Below are 19,524 nucleotides of genomic sequence, written 5' to 3' on the forward strand. Positions count from 1 at the left end.
TTAAATGGAATTAATTGTGAGGAGTGGTGTAAGGGTAGTAAGTTTGTATGTAACTTCTCTGGCCATTCAGCATGCATTTACCAATTGAATATAATATTAATTTCTGTATTTTGCAAATAACTTAGGTCTATAATTATTGGAAGAGTAATAAAATAGCTCCAAAAAAATTGAAGTTTGAAAATTCATGCCTAAATTAACTGATGTGATGGAACTATATTCAAATAGAACACCTTTTAAAAGCTATATGATGCCTTTGGGGAAAACAAAATGCTTAATTGTACAATGTCTGGCTTCACAACTTTTCAAGTGATAAGTAATTTTGTCTGTTAATTGAAGAGCACTGTGATCATAAAGTTTGTGGTTTGGGGGAAGGGGCCTATTTTTGGAAATTAGTTTTATCTCTTATATTCAATAGCCATATTTCTTGGTTTGTACTTTATGTGCTTCTTCTTTCCTTCCTGGATATTTTCCTAGGCAGTGCTGTTCAGAATGACCAAGGCTTTGTGGAGTTCAGAGTTTCTGGGCCTCTGCAGTATATGTGGTGGTACCATGTGGTGGGCCTGATTTGGATCAGTGAATTTATTCTAGCGTGTCAGCAGATGACTGTGGCAGGAGCTGTGGTAACCTACTATTTTACCAGGTGAGAATTGATACTTGTCGGAAAACTTAAGATCATCTAAGTGATTGTGCTTGAAGGAAATGGAACGGAAGCTGGTAAACAGTTTCATTTCTTTAAAAAATAATTGGAAGCGAATATTGGGAATGCAAGCTGGTGCAGCCACTCTGGGAAACAGTATGGAGCTTCCTCAAAAAACTAAAAATAGAACTACCCTACGACCCAGCAATTGCACTACTAGGCATTTATCCACGGGATACAGGTGTGCTGTTTCGAAGGGACACATGCACCCCCATGTTTATAGCAGCACTACCAACAATAGCCAAAGTATGGGAAGAGCCCAAACGTCCATCGATGGATGAACGGATAAAGAAGATGTGGGGTGTGTATATATATATATATATATATATACATACATACACGCATATATATATATGCGTGTATGTATACACACACACACACACACACACACACACACACACACACAATGGAGTATTACTCAGCAATCAAAAAGAATGAAATCTTGCCATTTGCAACTACATGGATGGAAGTGGAGGGTATTAGGCTAAGTGAAATTAGTCAGAGAAAGACAAAAATCGTATGACTTCACTCATGAGGACTTTAAGAGACAAAACAGATGAACATAAGGGAAGGGAAACAAAAATAATATAAAAACAAGGAGGGAGACAAAACATAAGAGACTCACAAATATGGAGAACAAACTGAGGGTTACAGGAGGGGGTTGTGGGAGGGGGGATGAGCTAAATGGGTAAGGGGCACTAAGGAATCTACTCCTGAAATCATTGTTGCATTATATGCTAACTAATTTGGATGTAAATTTAAAGAAATAAAAAATAAAACAAGTTAAAATTAAAAAAAATAAAATGAAATAAAAAGTAATTGGAAGCAAATATGACAAAATGTTAGAGCTGATGATTCTGGTGGGTAGTAAAATGGGAGGCAGTGATTTTAAGCTTTCTACTGCTCTGTAAGTTTCTCAAAAAATTAATCAGAACAGCAGGTCATGATAGAACTTCAATTCTATTTAGCCAGAGAATAAATCTTACAGTGTCTTATGTACTTTGGCATTATATAAAGGTCCATCAAAGGACAATAGGCCTTTTTAATTTGTTTGGATCAGAACAAGTATTGTGACTCTTTCCTAACTTGAGAGCTGAATATAAGCTTGTAGGCCTTACAATTTTCTATTATAATGAGGTACCAGGTCTCGATTGTACATCTTTTTTAAGTTTCATTTTTTGATTGTACATTTAACTCCATAAATATTTACTAGTAAAAGCTTTCAAAGCACAGTATCATTTTATTGAAAGTCTTAGAGCATAAGAACCCCATGAAACTATCATAGGAAATGAAACATTAATTTTATCTGGTACATCTATAGCATTTGTGTTAGTTACATGTTACTTTGCCATTTTGTCATAAACCTAGACTTTTCTTAAATGAACTGTTTTCACTGCATTGGGCTCTAAACCATTCCTGCACTTAGCCTTTGTTTTAATTGTCTTTTTGGTTATCTTTCAAAAAGGGATAAAAGGAATCTGCCATTTACACCTATTTTAGCATCAGTGAATCGCCTTATTCGTTATCACCTTGGTACTGTGGCAAAAGGATCTTTCATTATCACATTAGTCAAAATTCCACGAATGATCCTTATGTACATTCACAGTCAGCTCAAAGGAAAGGTAAGGAGAAAATTCTTTTCTGGACTAAACTGTGGTCACATTCTAGACCTCAGCTCTGCCTGTAGTAAAGCTCCCAACCATGTTCAGTTCATAGTTGTGAATGTTTTCTTCATAATCCTTGCAAAGTAGAATCCAGTCCTTCTGCCTTGTCCCACACTCTTGCTTATGTTGTGCTCTGGCAAAATCCATCATATCCCTGGTTTCCCAAAATGTCCTGTGCTTCTCGCCCTCTGTGTTGATTCACACCTTCCTCCCTGGAACCTCTTCCCTATCCCTGGCTGTGGAGATAACATGCATTTCAACATGGGTTAGATGATATGCCACCTCTTCCTAGAAACCTTCCTTGATTCTTCCTTCTCCCAGATGATGTCATCTCTCTCTGTTCTCCACTCTCATAGTATCAATCGCATATTCTGATTCTGACCTTTTTTTATGTTTAGCTTTTTTTTCTTCAACTATAGTATAAGTTCCTTGCCGATCTCATGTATCATACTCTATCTTACATGCAATAGGTACTAAATATGTGTCAAATTAAATTGATTAAAAATAATTTAACCATTACATTTTGAGGGAAAAGAGGGTAGGTGGGTATGGAGGTCTTGAAACATAGATTGTGATTTTTTTTTACTTTATTTATTTTTCTAACATTTAGAATATTCTGTATGTTGGTTTTTAATTATTTCAATTTTTTGTTCTTTCCAGGAGAATGCTTGTGCTCGATGTGTGCTGAAATCTTGCATTTGTTGCCTTTGGTGTCTTGAAAAGTGCCTAAATTATTTAAATCAGGTAAACTATTTTAAAAATAAATTGAACATTCAGTTTCAAAGATAGGTTGATCATTTCTTCTTCCAAGATAAAATAATTGAGCTTAACTGAAAGATGTTATATATTTCTCATGGTGTTATACATTGTTCCTTGATCAGGTATATCTATTTCTATCATATTCTTTTATTTATTGATTGGTAGATTGATTGATTTGAGAGAGCGTGCACACATGCATGTAAGCAGGGGAGGGGCAGAGGGAGAGCGAATCTTAAGTAGGCTCCACACTCGGTAGAGAGCCTGGGATTATGACCTGAGCCAAAAATCAAGTGTCGGATGCTTAACTGACTAAGCCACCCAGGCACCCCATATTCCTATTTTTAAAAGTAACATATGTTCTTAGCAAGGCTCGTTATTAATTAATTGTAACATGAGGATAAAATATTATTAGGGTTCATCTTTCTGGAAGAACATTTATCTCTTATACCTTAATTTACATCCTTTCATCTTTGATTTTCCCTAAGAATCTGTCTACTCTAGCCATGTTTCTTTAATTCTTTTAAATGTTGTTTGAGAGGCGCCCGGCTGGCTCGGTCAATAGAGTGTGTGACTCTCAGCCTCGGAATTGTGAGTTCAAGTTCCACATTGGGCATGGAGCCTACTTTTAAAAAATGAATGAATGAATGAATGAATGAATGCTGTTGAAAGCTTTAGTTTAGTGGAAAGACATTATGACACTTAAACTCATTTTTTGCTGCTGTCTACTATTGTTCAAAGCTAGTGTCCTCCCTATCCTGGTACTTTTTTGGGAGTCCAACTGCTTGAGGACTATGATCCTGGCCTAGGAGATATTATCAGAGGAAGAGCTATCATTTCTCAGGTTAAGTGAAGGAATTGGTATTATGGGTTAACATTTCTTAGGGAGCAGGTTGGTCCTCTGTCGTTCTGTGTCTGGGCACCCGGGACTTGCTATGAAGCACTCTACCCATGTTTCCTTCATCTTCCTTTTTTTTTTTTAACCACTTCTCTCCATTCCTTAAAAATCAGTTGTGATGTACCAGTGCCCTCATCTAATAGAGCAAGGATACAAATGGACTTCTTACCATTTACCCCTCAGTGATTGAAGAGTAGCATTGCACTTTCCATTCACTCAAGGACAGCCAAAAGATGGTAGTCCTGTTGGCCATGGTGTTGAGCTTGCCTAGAGTTTGCTTTATTGCAGCTGTATGGTTAATATGAAAAAACTGGCATGACATTTCATTAGTAAAAGAAGTTCTTGTAGATAATAATACCGTATGGATGGAAAGTGTTTGGAAAGTCATTATTAAAATAATCAGTAACAGCCATAGAAATCTGAAAAATTAACGTTCTTTAAAATTTGGTTTGGGACCAAGTCGCCCTTGTCAAAAAGTTGATGGATGAATAAAAATAATCATCGTTACATTGTGTACCCATCACTAAATAGCTTATCCACAGAGAGAGATGCTGAACCCAGCTCTCTATTATCAGTTTCTACCAGCTTTCCACAGGCAACTTTTGCTCTCCCAATTTCCTAAACCTGCCTGGAGTGACTTCCTTCCAACACTTGAATAACTCCTACTGATCCTTAATGATTCTGCCTGAGCATTACCTCCACGAAGTCTCCCCTCAGTACCCCATCCCCTCTGCTGAACTTTCGTAGTGCTGGTTCATACCTCTGCAAAAACACTAAGAACATCAACATGGAAATTGTCTGTTTACCTCTTTATCTCCACCTTCAGACCTTTAGCTCCTTAAAGGCAGAGATCCTATTTTTGTCTCTCCAGAAACTATCACAGTGCCTGGTACACAATAGGTGGTCTTTAAATGTTTTCTGAATGAATTGTTAATCAGTGAATAAATATTCAGATTTTAAAAGACTAATTGGTTGATATAAAGCCAGAAGAAAGCATCTCAAAAAAGAGGTGTGCAGTTATGTTGAAGGAAGAGAACACATCACATGATGTTAAGATGTTCAGTAACCAGGTGAAAAATTCCAAAGTTTTCAGCTAATCCCAAGCTAAACGTTAGTTAGCAATTTAGTACCTACAGTCCTGAAACATACCCGAACTTCAAGTTGGTCTTTCTTGCACAGGTTTTTGTGATTTATTTATTTACTTATTTATTTATATTTTTGAGAGAGAGTGTGTGTATGTGTGTGTGAGAGAGAGAGAGAGCAGGGGAGGGGCAGAGAGAGAGAGAGGGAGATAGAATCTGAAGCAGGCTCCAGGCTCTGAGCTGTCAGCCCAGAGCCCAGTGCAGGGCTCGAAGTCGTGAACCACGAGATCATGACCTGAGGCGAAGTCAGATGCCTAACCAACTGAGCCACCCAGGCATCCCGGTTTTTGTGCATTTTTAATCTTCTTTAGGTAGGTCTGATGTTTGAAGATTCAAGAGAAGCACTAAAAGAGGAATAAATAAATGAGTGAAGGTTTAGGGAGAGTGATTCTGAACTAATACTTAGTTCTGTTTGGGAATATGAAATGCTCTGATATGAGGACTGATTACCCAGGGTGCTTCATGTCTCCTGTTTTCACAGGAATTTCACTCTAAATGAGGTCAACATATTGAAGACATTAGAACACTTCCTCCCATGACAGGTTAAGCATAGGTATTGGTTGCCAGTGGAATTTTTTTAAACCCTTGTTGCTGTGGAATGTTTCAGAGCTGGGTGGGCACCCATCTGTTTGAAGTATTCAAGATGATAAGAATCATGGCAGTGCTGAATAGATGAGATCTAGGGACTTTTCTGAAATTTGAAAAACCAGCAGGGTCTAAGAGTCTGATCTGCTGGTGTTTGAAGGGGCATTCTTCTCAGTGCTGCCCTGTACATTTGGCAGTTATGAGATTAGTGCTTTGCTAGAGATCAAGCCAGAGCTGGCACTGAGATATCAGGCGGTTCAGACCATCCCTTTTGTCTCTGCTACTTATCACTGCTTTCAGAAAATGAAGTTCCATACACATAGGATTGAGTCCACACTATATAGCCTTGTTGGAGAAGGCACAGTGGATAATTAGGAGGATATTCAGTGGAGAGAGCCCAGATATTAAAGGTGTGTTTCAATCCTAACAATGTAACTGTTTGGCAAGCTCAGTGAAACCTTGGGAGTCTCGGCTTCTTTCTTCAGTGAGTGGAGAAAAATACACCTATCCTCATAGGCTTTAGGTAAGGATGAAATATAATGCAGATAAATCAACTCTTACAGTGCCTGGCTCTTGGTCCTCACTTAGTGTTATCGCTCCCCCCCGCTCCCCTCATTTTATTGTTTTATAAAGAACTCCCAGGGTTTTTACTCTAAGATAAGAGAGCTCTGGCCAAGATAAAACAAGAGGTTGTTCTAAAGATGTATCTATTTTCTCTAAAAATAAATGTAATGTAAAACACCGAGGAGCTTGTAAAACCAAGACAAAACAAAACATCACCCATGATCTCACCATGCTAACATAACAGTTACTTTTACTGAAATATTTACTATTAGCTTTCAGAAAAAGTTTCTAATTTTTCACTGCAGCATGGTAATGGCTTATCAGACTTTGCTTACAGACTGTTTTATCAGTGTATAAACCTCAATTGTAAAATGGTGGTAATAATAGTATCTGTAGTGCCCATTACCATGAGGATACAGAAAGATGGTATCTCCCATACTCTGAGTACGCACCTGACACAGGAAGTCCTCTGTAATGCCGACTGTTCTGTAGTATAGAATAGTTCTATATAGTATAGAATAAGTTCTAGATGTTCAGGGTTGGTTTCTTTTACATTTTTTAATATGCAGTGGTTTTTATTTTTCTCTTGTTGGGTCTTTCAAACTTTTTTTTTATGGTTTTGCACTTGACTTTGATGCTTAGAAAGATTTTCCCCACCTCAAGATCAAATAATTATTCTAGTGCTCTTCTCTATAGTTTTTTAGAAGTTTACTCTTTTTTTTTTTTTTTTTTTTTTTTTTTTTTTTTGATAAGGAGGCTCCATGTCCAACGTGGGTCTTGAACTCATGATGCTGCAACCCCAATATCAAGAGTCACACATGCTCTACCAACTGAGCCAGCCAGGTGCCCTACATTTTTAGTTTTGGGATTTAATCAGTTATCCCAGAACCAGTTAATGATTAACCTGTTCTTCCTTCTGCTGTGAAATGTCAATCTGATCATGTATTAAATTCTTACCTATCATGCTTGAGTATGTCTCAGGACTTTCTTTTCTGTACCATTGATCTGCCTATGCTTTTATCAGTATGCCAATATTTAGTTACTATAGCTTCATTATATACCCCAGGTGTCTTATAATACAAATCCCTCTCATTCTAATTTTTCAAAAATTTCTTGTCTAATCACCTGTTTATCTTCTGAAATTATCTTTGTACTGTTCAATAAGATACAGTGAAATAATAATACTAATTATAATGCCAGCCAGTATTTACTGAGCACTTACAGGCACTGTGGCTCACACTTTGTTGGCAGTGGCTCCCATTTAGAGATCTGTTTTGTCTAACCATTTGGCAATGGTTAACAATTAGTTAATGCCCGTTTGCATTGTTTTCCTCCTATCCTCTCTTTTGCTGTTGCTCCTGAGATCAGCATACAACTTGAAGTCAAAAACCTTGAGCAGAGCTGGACAACACAAACTGTCTGGGCCAGTTGAAGTGTATCACGTGACTCATGGAAATGAGTGCAGCAGACAGGGTCTAAGGCAATAGAGAGTGGCAGAGACTGGTAAAATGGGGAGTTCATATTCTATCCAAAGAGGGCTGTCACTTCTTAGCTCTTGTACACTTGCCAACGTGAAGATTTATAGACAGTTTCTAACTCTTCCAATTTTTCAAGAGAAGCCAGAATTCTGGATGTTTGCATTTTATGTCCTGCTATTAAAATATATATACAGGGGCGCCTGGGTGGCGCAGTCGGTTAAGCGTCCGACTTCAGCCAGGTCACGATCTCGCGGTCCGTGAGTTCGAGCACCGCGTCAGGCTCTGGGCTGATGGCTCGGAGCCTGGAGCCTGTTTCCGATTCTGTGTCTCCCTCTCTCTCTGCCTCTCCCCCGTTCATGCTCTGTTTCTCTCTGTCCCAAAAATAAATAAACGTTGAAAAAAAAATAAAAATAAAATATATATATATACATACATATATATATATATATATATATATATATATATATATATATATTAAAAAACAGATAAGTGAGTGGGCCAGGGCAAATAAGGTCTTTGGGCCACACAGTGTCATTTGTCCATGGGCCACCAGTTTGTCGCAGTGCTTTAGAGAATTGGGAGGATAGCAGTAGAAAACAGTGTTGATATGGAGGCAGAGTAGGCCAGAGTCATTTTGCAGCACAGTATGAAATCCTGTAATCCAAAGCCATGCTCCACTGCCAAACTGCATGGAAAATACAGCTGGCTTCAAAAAAGAGCTTTAGATTTTCAAAATAAGCCATTAATTATTTATAGCATAGGTGCTGGAGCTTTGCACATCAACAGAGTGAACTGTGAACTGTTCTTTGTTTCTGCAGGTGCTTGTGTTAATGTGACAGTGAAGGTGATTGCATATCTCATCTAACAGAATTTACTTTAGGTAGAGAGACTGCTACAACTAGAGTCTGCTTCTTGTGGGCATTGGATTACTGAGGCCTTGCTTTACTTCGACACCACTTGGAGATAGAGCATTTAATACTGGAAAGTATCTGCTCTCTGGCCACCAAGCTTGTAAGATTATAAAGCTCTTCTCTACGTAGTATGAGTGGGAGTTGCAAAGAATATTTTTTGAGCACCTACCACCTGATACTTTACTAAGCACTTAATATATATTATTGCTTTCTCCCCACTATAAGGAAGGCTCATTTCCTCTGTCTTACAGATGAGAAAGTTGAGACTAGCATCTTGTGGCAGAGCATATGGCCTAGAGGTGGATGAAGGTTTCAAATCTAAATTTGCCTCATTCTTGCCATGATATCCCCCTGTTTCCCATATAAATACATACCTGTTTTATGTACATAAGGAAGACTAAAGTATAGATTATTACAGAGAATATGCAAACATCTCAAACTTTCATGTTTCCTGCTATAAACTAACACAAGTGATAGTTTTAAAGGCAATCAATGTAAGATTTGCATATTTTAACTCTTATTTCCCTTAAAAACTCTTAAGAATTTAGAACCAAACTAAATGAAATCTATGGTATAGATTGGACTTTGTGCCCCCTCCATTCCTTGTTCAAAATAACAAAGGGATCATTTTAATTACTTTTTCCCTTATTTAATTTATAATCCACACATAGAGTTTCACATACCTGTTCCCTTTTTCCTACCATTCTTATCTAGCTTGCCACTATTAAGTGAGTTATTATATAAAGACTTTAAATTTAAAATTTTTTTTTTAATTTTTTTTTTCAACGTTTATTTATTTTTGGGACAGAGAGAGACAGAGCATGAACGGGGGAGGGGCAGAGAGAGAGGGAGACACAGAATCGGAAACAGGCTCCAGGCTCCGAGCCATCAGCCCAGAGCCCGACGCGGGGCTCGAACTCACGGACCGCGAGATCGTGACCTGGCTGAAGTCGGACGCTTAACTGACTGCGCCACCCAGGCGCCCCTAAATTTTTTTTTTTTTTTTAACATTTATTTATTTTTGGGACAGAGAGAGACAGAGCATGAACGGGGGAGGGGCAGAGAGAGAGGGAGACACAGAATCGGAAGCAGGCTCCAGGCTCTGAGTCATCAGCCCAGAGCCCGACGCGGGGCTCGAACTCACGGACCACGAGATCATGACGCGAGCTGAAGTCGGAGGGTTAACCGACTGAGCCACCCAGGCGCCCCTAAAGACTTTAAATTTAAAGAGAATCTCAAAGTCCACATATTAAGAAAGGAAAGGTGTGACAATGTAGAAGCTATGTTCTGGGACATGTGGCCAAGCAGGCCTGGGTTACCCACACTGTGATCTTCAACCCTAACATTTTCTTCCACAGGACTTTTTCACCTCATCCTGTCACACAAAAATCTTACCAGGGACCACTTGTGCTAACTGTCATCCTTTTAAAAATCTTCCTGGGTGGTGATCACCTTTTATGTTGTTTCTGGGAATTAAATAGTCTTAAGCCTATATCCTGCCTGAGCAGATGCTGGGCACTGGCTAAATGTTAATCATTGATGGTTCTCTGTGGGCAGTTTAGCTCAAGATCAGGAGGGCTGTCAGAGAAGAGGTAGGTGGGCTTAAAAAATCTCAAGTAGTTGAGCAGACAGTTCAGAGAACACTAATAGGGAAAGCCACAAAGAACTCAGAATTTCTTGAGAACCTTCGTGTGAATCCTTTCAGACTAGGATGTAAAGAAGTAGAAGAAGATTTCATTGCCCTGCTGTGATCTGCAGCACAATTTTCTCCTTGAAGAGGTCACCTTGACCTTTGCATGTCACATGTAGCTCATCTTCCTGCCCCGGGAGTGGAGGAAAGAGCTTATAAAATATCCACTTAACTTTTTTTGGTTAGGTTGAATACAAAGGAGTTGCACAGATCTGTAGGAATGTTGCCAAGAAGGCTAAATTTCTGTGAGCATATCCAACGCTGGAACGCAGGAGTAGAGAAAAGAAATTACTGCTGCCTCCTTCTATGTCCACAAAAAAAAGAAACTGCTCTCAACATAGATGGGACATGTGAGGCCAGGTGGGGAGAGAAGAAGTGAGAAAGGAGGAATAATAATTTCTTCTGAAAATGAATGAGGGCAGCAAAACAGCTTTTATGGTTGGGCTTGGAGGTGTTAGGCCCTCTCTGAGTCAGCTGGTCTGATGATAACAAAGGACAGATTGGAAGTATGTGGATCCTCTCTTGCTTCTGTCCCTTTCAAAGAAGGTCATGTTCAAATTGGGAAGGGTAAAATAACATAATTAAGAGTGAGTTGTCGATCCTCATTGAGGAGGTAAGTTTTAAGACAGTACCTACATGATTTAAATGGGTTTTCCAATATCCCTGATTCTAGACATTATATGCCTTCTTTTTTTTTTTTTTTTTTTTTTGATTTCACGAAGCATCTCATAATCAATATATAGTTAATATGGCAGGGTATTTTCTCCTGAAAACTTGTTATTAACTAACTGGTTCATTAGTCTCTTAATCATGTCTCAGAATAAGGGAAAATAAGGTATTTTCCTTATGGGATGTTGTGTCTCAGATCACCATAGACATTTGTCAGTCATTGAACTGAAGAATTATAGTGAAAGGTTGTCTGTAGAAAAAGGTACTAAAAGACTAGAAGTGAGAAACTGGGGTTCGTATTTCAAAAGGGATAAGAAGATGGGTTCCATAGACCATGAACAAGGTTGATATTGATCCTGGGCAATACTCTAGAACAAGGGACGGCAAAGTTGTCTTATAAAGGACCAGGTAGTAAATATTTTTGGCTTTGTGGCCATACAGACTCTGCCACAATTGCTCAGTTCTGCCATTACAGCGTGAAAACAGCTGTGCTAAACAACACGTAAACAAATGAACATTGCTGTGTTCCATTAACACTGCTTTTTACAAAAGTAGGCAGCAGGTCAGATTTGCCAACCTCTACTTTCGAATACATTTGAATGGTTTTGTGTGTGTGTGTGTGTGAGTATGTAGAGAAGTGGTCGGTCTTGGTTCTTTGAGAATAAATCGGGCCTAGGAAGTTCTCCATCATTTTTCAACAGAGTTATTGTTACATAAGATCAAAAGTGTAGTTTATTTTGAGGTCATTGAGGCATTTGGCAGAATGTTTCAAAAGAAGCTATACAGAAGATGGAGAAATGTGGACCACTGCAGTTAGATAGTTAACTCTTTGGTGCCTGCTGTCTTTTAACTGATAAGATGACCATATATGAGCGCAAGGCAGAAACGAATGCTACCAGAATAATTTAACAGTATCATTTCTTTAAAATACTCTCTATATTAGCTTTTGAGATAAAAAGAACTGCAAACATAATGTACTATATTCTGATAATAAATTACCCCAATTTGTTTGATGGAATTATGTATATTAAATCATAATTGTGTTTTTAAAAGAGCGTGATTATTTCCTGCTGCTCCATTGCTGAAAATGTAGTGTGTCCCACTCAGTACAGTCTTCATTCCTTGGCTCTGAAATAGTCTGCATTTTTTTTTTAATTTTTTTTTCAACGCTTATTTATTTTTGGGACAGAGAGAGACAGAGCATGAACAGGGGAGGGGCAGAGAGAGAGGGAGACACAGAATCGGAAACAGGCTCCAGGCTCCGAGCCATCAGCCCAGAGCCCGACGCGGGGCTTGAACTCACGGACCGCAAGATCACGACCTGGCTGAAGTCGGACGCTTAACCGACTGCGCCACCCAGGCGCCCCAATAGTTTGCATTTTTAATCAACAAATTTAATGGTACAATGGCAAATTAAATTTTTGTGACTCAAACTTCATCTTCATACCAGGTTCCTATTAACTAACAAGCATACAGTAGGAACATTCAGAAATTAAAGGCAGTCTCTCCCAAGTTCAGTGTTTGAAGTGGGGTGGCTTCCAGTTATGGAATGAGTAAGTCCTGGAGATGAAAGTCACAGCATAGGGAAAATAGTCAATGGTATTGTAATAGTATATGGTGACAAAAGGTATCTGACTGGTGGTGAGTATAGCATGAATTATAGAGTTATGGAATCACTATATTGTATAGCTGAAACATTACGTGTCGACTATATTTAAGCTAACAAAAAACCAACTTTATAGACAACACAGTGTAAAGTAAGCCCTTTGTGTGTAGCAGTTTTCCAACAATTTAAGTTGGCACTAGACCAAAAATTCCTCAGGGCTATAAGTTTTAGCCACAAAGTCTATAAACTTTCCCTTCCTAAGATTCAGATGTATTTGATGTTATAGTACTTATTCACATTTCCCAGAAAATGCCAGCCGTCTTCTAGAATGCAGTGTAAAAAGGGGGGAAAGATCAGAGTCTGTGACTGCGGGTCAGAGAGGACACAGAGCAGAAGCAGGCATAATGGAATAAAAGTGTGTCAGCTGGGACTCAGTACTACAAGGGACAGAAAGGTAGCTAGCTCAGTCTGGCCTGAAAGGAGAGACAAAGGAAAGGGGGGAGAGAGAGTGGGAGGAGAGGGGAGAGATATTTAGCAATGTATTCGCTTCTCTGGCTGAAAAGTCCAGCAAGCTGGCTAGTTCCTAATCATGCAGACATCATGTGACAGCTGTCACCAAGTACTAGTAATGGGTTTCTCTCTGCTCTGACCTCCATGATGTTAGCCTCACCCTCCGTTACACATTGTGACCCCCAGCAGTTTTGGGTTCTTCCCATCGTGTTGGCAAAACAGCCCTCGCAGCCCTCACATCTCGCTATCCAGGAAAATCAGAGAGCTGCTTTGTCAGGAGTTCCATGGAAGAGAAAGGAAACTTCTTTTTCCCAGAAGCCCCAGGGAACATCTTTTACTTTCATTGGCTCTATGAGTTTATGTACCAGTTCCTGAACCAACCGTTGAGAAGGTGGGTAGAACATGCTGATTGGCTCACATCGATCAAGGCCTGCCCCAGAGCTACAGGTAGTGTCCCTGACTCAGACTCTAAGAGAATGGGGAAGGACTGTTTTCTCAAAGGGGATTCAGGGTCCTGCTCCCAGGAAGGAGGGAGCAACAAACGGCTGTCTACCACAAGAGCTGTGAGAAGTGACAGCATGAAAGGAAACACCAAAGAGGAGATGGCAGATGTTCCGGATAAAACAGCACAGCATCCTTATGCCTTTACATATTTGTGTAGCTTTTAAAGCATCACTAAAATGGTAATAATGCATCACTGATATTCATAGTGATGAACCTGAGACATCCAGGAAAGGTTAAATTATGTTTGATTTACTAAGACAGGGAAGAAGTTAATGGATGTTAGAAAAATCTGTGTGTGTGTTAATAAATGTCAGTGTTTTAAAAAGGACTAAAACTAAGCCAACCAAAAGCTCTTTTTACCATATCAGGCTTTTTTTTTTTTTAATGTCTTGTATTTCCTTGCACTTAATCTTAACCTGTACCTCACCAAAGCCATGGGTTTAACTGTGGACTATTTGAATAAGCCGTGTGTTCACTGTATTTGGTTTATATCTTAACGAGGTACAATCACATTTATTAATGAAAATATTGTTTTTTGCCTTGTCCAGAATGCATACACAGCCACAGCTATCAACAGCACCAACTTCTGCACCTCCGCCAAGGACGCCTTTGTCATTCTTGTGGAGAATGCTTTACGAGTGGCTGCGATCAACACGGTGGGGGATTTCATGTTATTCCTAGGCAAGGTAAGACCAAATATGTTATCTGGGACATACAGTGAAGTTATGTATATATATATTCTTTCATTTGAAAAATGTCTAGCTCACCAAAAAACTATTAAGTAAAATATGTAATATAAAGGAAGCACTTACAAAGCCCTTAATATGCATCAGGCACTGTTCTAAGTTCTTTACATGTATGGTATTCATTTAATCCTAACAATAAATTTGTAAAGGAAGTTATATTATCCTCACTTTACAAATGGGGAAACTGAGGTACAATGGTTCAGTAATTTGCACATGTTCCTCCTTACGTAATTCGGTCTGTAAAGAATTCAGAAACAGCCTGCTTAGTGGTTAGGGGTACTATATCTGGAGCCTGACTGCCTGGATTTAAATCCTAGCTCTGTCACTTACTAGCTGTGTGACCTGAGGCAGGCTACATAGCCATTCTGTGCCTCAGTTTGTTCATCTATGAAACTGGGATAATAATAGAGCCACACTCTTAGGGTTGTAAGGATTAAACTGGTTAATACATGTAGTGTACCTAACATGGTGCTTGATACATTGTAAATTCTCAGTGAATGTTAGCTGTCATTGTTACTACGTATAAACTCCTTTAAAACAGCTGTGAGGCGCCAGTCAGAGTGGCCAAAATGAACAAATCAGGAGACTATAGATGCTGGAAAGGATGTGGAGAAACGGGAATCCTCTTGCACTGTTGGTGGGAATGCAAACTGGTGCAGCCACTCTGGAAAACAATGTGGAGGTTCCTCAGAAAATTAAAAATAGACCTACCCTATGACCCAGCAATAGCACTGCTAGGAATTTACCCAAGGGATACAGGAGTACTGATGCATAGGGGCACTTGTACCCCAATGTTTATAGCAGCACTCTCAACAATAGCCAAATTATGGAAAGAGCCTAAATGTCCATCAACTGATGAATGGATAAAGAAATTGTGGTTTATATACACAATGGAGTACTACATGGCAATGAGAAAGAATGAAATATGGCCCTTTGTAGCAACGTGGATGGAACTGGAGAGTGTAATGCTAAGTGAAATAAGCCATACAGAGAAAGACAGATACCATACGGTTTCACTCTTATGTGGATCCTGAGAAACTTAACAGAAACCCATGGGGGAGGGGAAGAAGAAAAAAAAAAAAGGTTAGAGTGGAAGAGAGCCAAAGCATAAGAGACTGTTAAAAACTGAGAACAAACTGAGGGTTGATGGGGGTGGGAGGGAGGGGAGGGTGGGTGATGGGTATTGAGGAGGGCACCTTTTGGGATGAGCACTGGGTGTTGTATGGAAACCAATTTGACAATAAACTTCATATATTGAAAAAAAATAAAAAATAAATAAATAAAACAGATATGAGGGAATGAGACTTACCTATCCTTAAAGCATCTGAAAAAAGGCATTTTTTCTATACTATTAAAATCTGCAGAATAATAAATAGCAATATAATTGGATTTCTTTGTATCTGTATTTCAAACCATAAAATGCCCAGAAAATTTGAAAAATTGAGCTGAGCTGACATCACTATAATCTAATAATATCATTTTTATATATGCCCTCCCAGTGTTTTTCTTAATAGGTTTATATTTCTATGGTATAATAATTATAGCCTACATACCAGTTTGTTCTGTCCTTCTCACTTCACATTATATCATACACATTTTTCATATTGCTTTGATAATCTTCATAATTATTCATTATCATTATTGTCAGTATTTCATCAAATGCTTCTTTTTTGTTATTGTTATGTATGTATGTATGTATTTTGAGAGAAGGAGAAAGAGAGCGAGCAGGGGAGAGGGGCAGAGAGAGAGAGAGAGAGAAAGAGAGAGAATCCCAAGCAGACTCACGCTCAGTGCAGAGCCCAGCATGGAGCTTGATCTCATGACCATGAGATCATGACCTGAGCCGAAATCAAGGGGCAGATGTTTAACTGACTGAGCCACCCAGGCACCCCCATCAGATGCTATTCCTAAACATTCTGTTACTACCAAACACTTAGGTTACTCCAGCCACTGTGTGTTGAAAATGTTTTTGAAAAGGAAAAAATATTTGGTGTAGAGAGGCATGGAAAGCACAGTGTGGTGTTAAGTTCTCAGGCAACTGTCATCTAAAAAGAATGATAAAACTGTACACATAGTTCTTTTGGAAATTTCTAATTAAACTTACATTATGACTGTTGGATTTATTATTGTCATGTTTTTACAATAAGAGGAAATGTTTTATAGTAAGGATTTAATAAGTTAATCTGTGTCAAGGAGTATAGTGTTGATAACAGTGTTACTGTTATCAACTATTGCTATCATTTATATGCTATATGACTGATTTAGAAAGGCTTCAGATTTTTTGTCTATTGTCTATTTTATGTTTTACATACTTGTATTTATCCCTGCTACTAAGAAGGATGTGAAGCAACTTAAAATAAAAACATATGTACACAGAACAATTGAAATAAAAGAGGACGCCTGGCTGGCTCAGTCGGTTAAGCATCTGACTTTGGCTCAGGTCATGATCTCACAGTTTGTGAGTTAGAGCCCCACATTGGGTGAGTCAAGCCCTGCTTTGGGTAAAACATGAGCCCTGGGTGAGCCCCACTTCTCTCTCTCTCTCTCTGTCTCTCTCTCTCTCTCTCTCTCTGTCTCTGCACCTCATTCTCTTGTGCTCTCTCTCTCTCTCAAAAATAAATAAATACATAAATACATAAATACATAAAAAATAAAAGAGAAGCCATATATCGGAATAACAGAAAACAATGTGGTAAAAGGGCAATTTTTATATCTCTTTAATTTTTTTTTTTAACTTTTGTTATTTTTAATTAAGTAGTCTCCATACCCAACATGGGACTTGAACTCATGACCCTAAGATCAAGAGTCACATGCTCTACCAGCTAAGCCAGCCAGGTTCCTCTATCTCTCTTTTCACTTCATATTATGTCATGAGCATTTACTATTTTATTAAAAATGTTTTAAACATGGTTATACAATTGTATCATCATTTCTTTAACCAAACCTCTAATTTTCTTTTTATAGTTAAACTGTTCTCATTCTACTAATATAAAGTGTGATACAATGAAGCCATTGTATGCAAACCCTTGCCTGTGTCAATCCTTATTTCCTGAGGCCAGAATCCTGGAAGTGGAATCAATGAGTCAGAGTACCTAATAGGTTTCTGGATGTACGTTACCAAATTGCTTACCAGAAACATGAAAGTTTGAATAATACAAAACTTACAACACTGTAAGAAAATTACTTTTAAAACATAGAGAGATAGACTTTTTTTATTTGATTGATTTATTTTTTTAAGTTTATTTATTTATTTTGAGAGAGAGAGAGAGAGAGAGAGAGACAGTGTGAGTTGGGGAGGGGCAGAGAGAGAATCCCAAACAGTCTCCATGCTCTCAGCGCAGAGCCTGATGCAGGGCTTGAACTCACGAACAAAGAGATCATGACCCAAGCCGAAATCATGAGTCAAACACTTAAACCAACTGAGCCACCTGGGTACCCCAAGATAACTTTTTTAAAATTGAGATATCTAAAAAAGAAAAAAATAAGAGGGGAAAAAAGTATTTTAGTTTCCAACATACTAAGATAAACATTCTTCAGTTTTCTTTTTTAAGACTGTAGTTCTGATCACAGAATACAGTAAATCTTTTAAAAAGAATTTCTTTCACTGCAATTAAAAGTAGCTGCTAGTATGCAGAAATGGTCCCTGATCAGATAGTTCACATAGGTAGATCAGAATAAGCATTATAAAAGATGGTGTCAGGAACAAACTATGGATAACATGCAACAACTTGGATAAATCATGAGGGAATATTGCTGAGTGAAAAACATTAATCCCAGAAAATTAAATACTGTATGATTCCATTTATGTAACATTCTTATACTTTTTTTTTTCAATGAAGTAAGCTCTACACCCAGCGTGAGGCTTGAACTCATGGCCCTGAGGTTAAGAGTCATATGGTCTAAGTGAGCCAGGAGGTACCCCAAATTATTTTCTCTTACATACCTTTTCTTTTTTTTAATTAAGTAAGCTCTACTTCCAAAATGGGGCTTGAAGCATTTATAAACATTCTTAAAATGATAACATTATGGAAACTGGGAACAGATTTATGGTCACCCAGTTAGAGCTGGGGTTGCAGGGAGGCAGAGGGGAAGTTATAAAAGGCTAAAGTGAGGGATCCTTGTTATGATGGAGATGTTCTGTACGTTGTCTGTATCAATGTCAGTACTGTGGTTGTGATATTGTACTCTAGTTTGACAAGGTGTTACTGTTGAAGGGAACTGGGTAAAACGTACATGAAATCATTCTGTGTTATTTCTTACAATGAAATGTCAATTCAAAATTGTCTCAAAATATAAAATTTAATTTTAAAAACCCTGAATTTAAAAGAAAACAGAAGACAGTTCCATGGGTTCCATTTCTGTGGAACCCCAGTGGTTTCATGGAATGGTAAATTAGATTGAGGAGGGATCTTATCTCCCCTAGTTTAGTGGCTTGTGATCTGTGACCACTGGCCTATTGGGTCTTCACAGGTAAGAACAGAGATTTGCAAACTATTGCAACATTTTCAGGTCTCATAGATATTGCATATTTGCCCAATAAAACTATCCAAAAAACCCCACAAAATCTGAAGCTCTTCACTTCTGTGTGAAATTATTTTATCTCATTTGCTAATACTTTTTCTAACATTAATTATTGGTAGTTTATTTGGTGTTGATTAATAAAAGTGATAATATGAATTATTACTTGTAGGTGCTATTTTACTGACAAAATCTTTTAAAACATGAGCTCCATGTGGAAAGGGCATCGCAAATGCAAGATTTATGGCGGAAATGAAAGAAACAAACAAACAAAGATTGCTAAGCACTGTGTTAAATGCTTTCAGAATGCTTATTTTAACAATGGGATGTATGTATTTTTATGTCTCTTTTAAAGGTGGAAAGACAGATTCAGAAAGGTTACATGAACTTGCTTGGAGTCACAAAACTAAGAAGTATTAACTCTGTGATTCAAATCTACATCTTTCTGATTCTAAAACTAGCACCCTTTCCTTTCTTCTTCTCCCACCCTACCCTGTGTATGAATCTCTTCTATGGTGTCACCAAAAACGTGTCCTGTAGAACAGGAGTGTTGAAATGTTTAAAATCATGCATCCTATTAGAAAAA

At 38.2% G+C, this 19,524-nt stretch overlaps 1 protein-coding gene across 3 annotated transcripts in view; it reads left to right on the forward strand.

Annotated features, from left to right (window-relative positions):
- Positions 1-19,524, forward strand: part of SLC44A1 (solute carrier family 44 member 1) — a 201,431-nt gene that overhangs the window by 127,514 nt on the left and 54,393 nt on the right. For all 3 annotated transcript variants that reach the window (XM_023242530.2, XM_023242529.2, XM_023242528.2), the window contains exons 10-13: positions 475-640; positions 2,163-2,319; positions 3,022-3,105; positions 14,223-14,360. In XM_023242530.2, coding sequence (XP_023098298.1) covers positions 475-640; positions 2,163-2,319; positions 3,022-3,105; positions 14,223-14,360 — 545 coding nt within the window. The remainder of the gene's footprint in view (positions 1-474; positions 641-2,162; positions 2,320-3,021; positions 3,106-14,222; positions 14,361-19,524) is intronic.

This window comes from Felis catus, chromosome D4 (assembly GCF_018350175.1).
Source record: "Felis catus isolate Fca126 chromosome D4, F.catus_Fca126_mat1.0, whole genome shotgun sequence".
Classification (NCBI taxonomy): Eukaryota; Metazoa; Chordata; class Mammalia; order Carnivora; family Felidae; genus Felis; species Felis catus.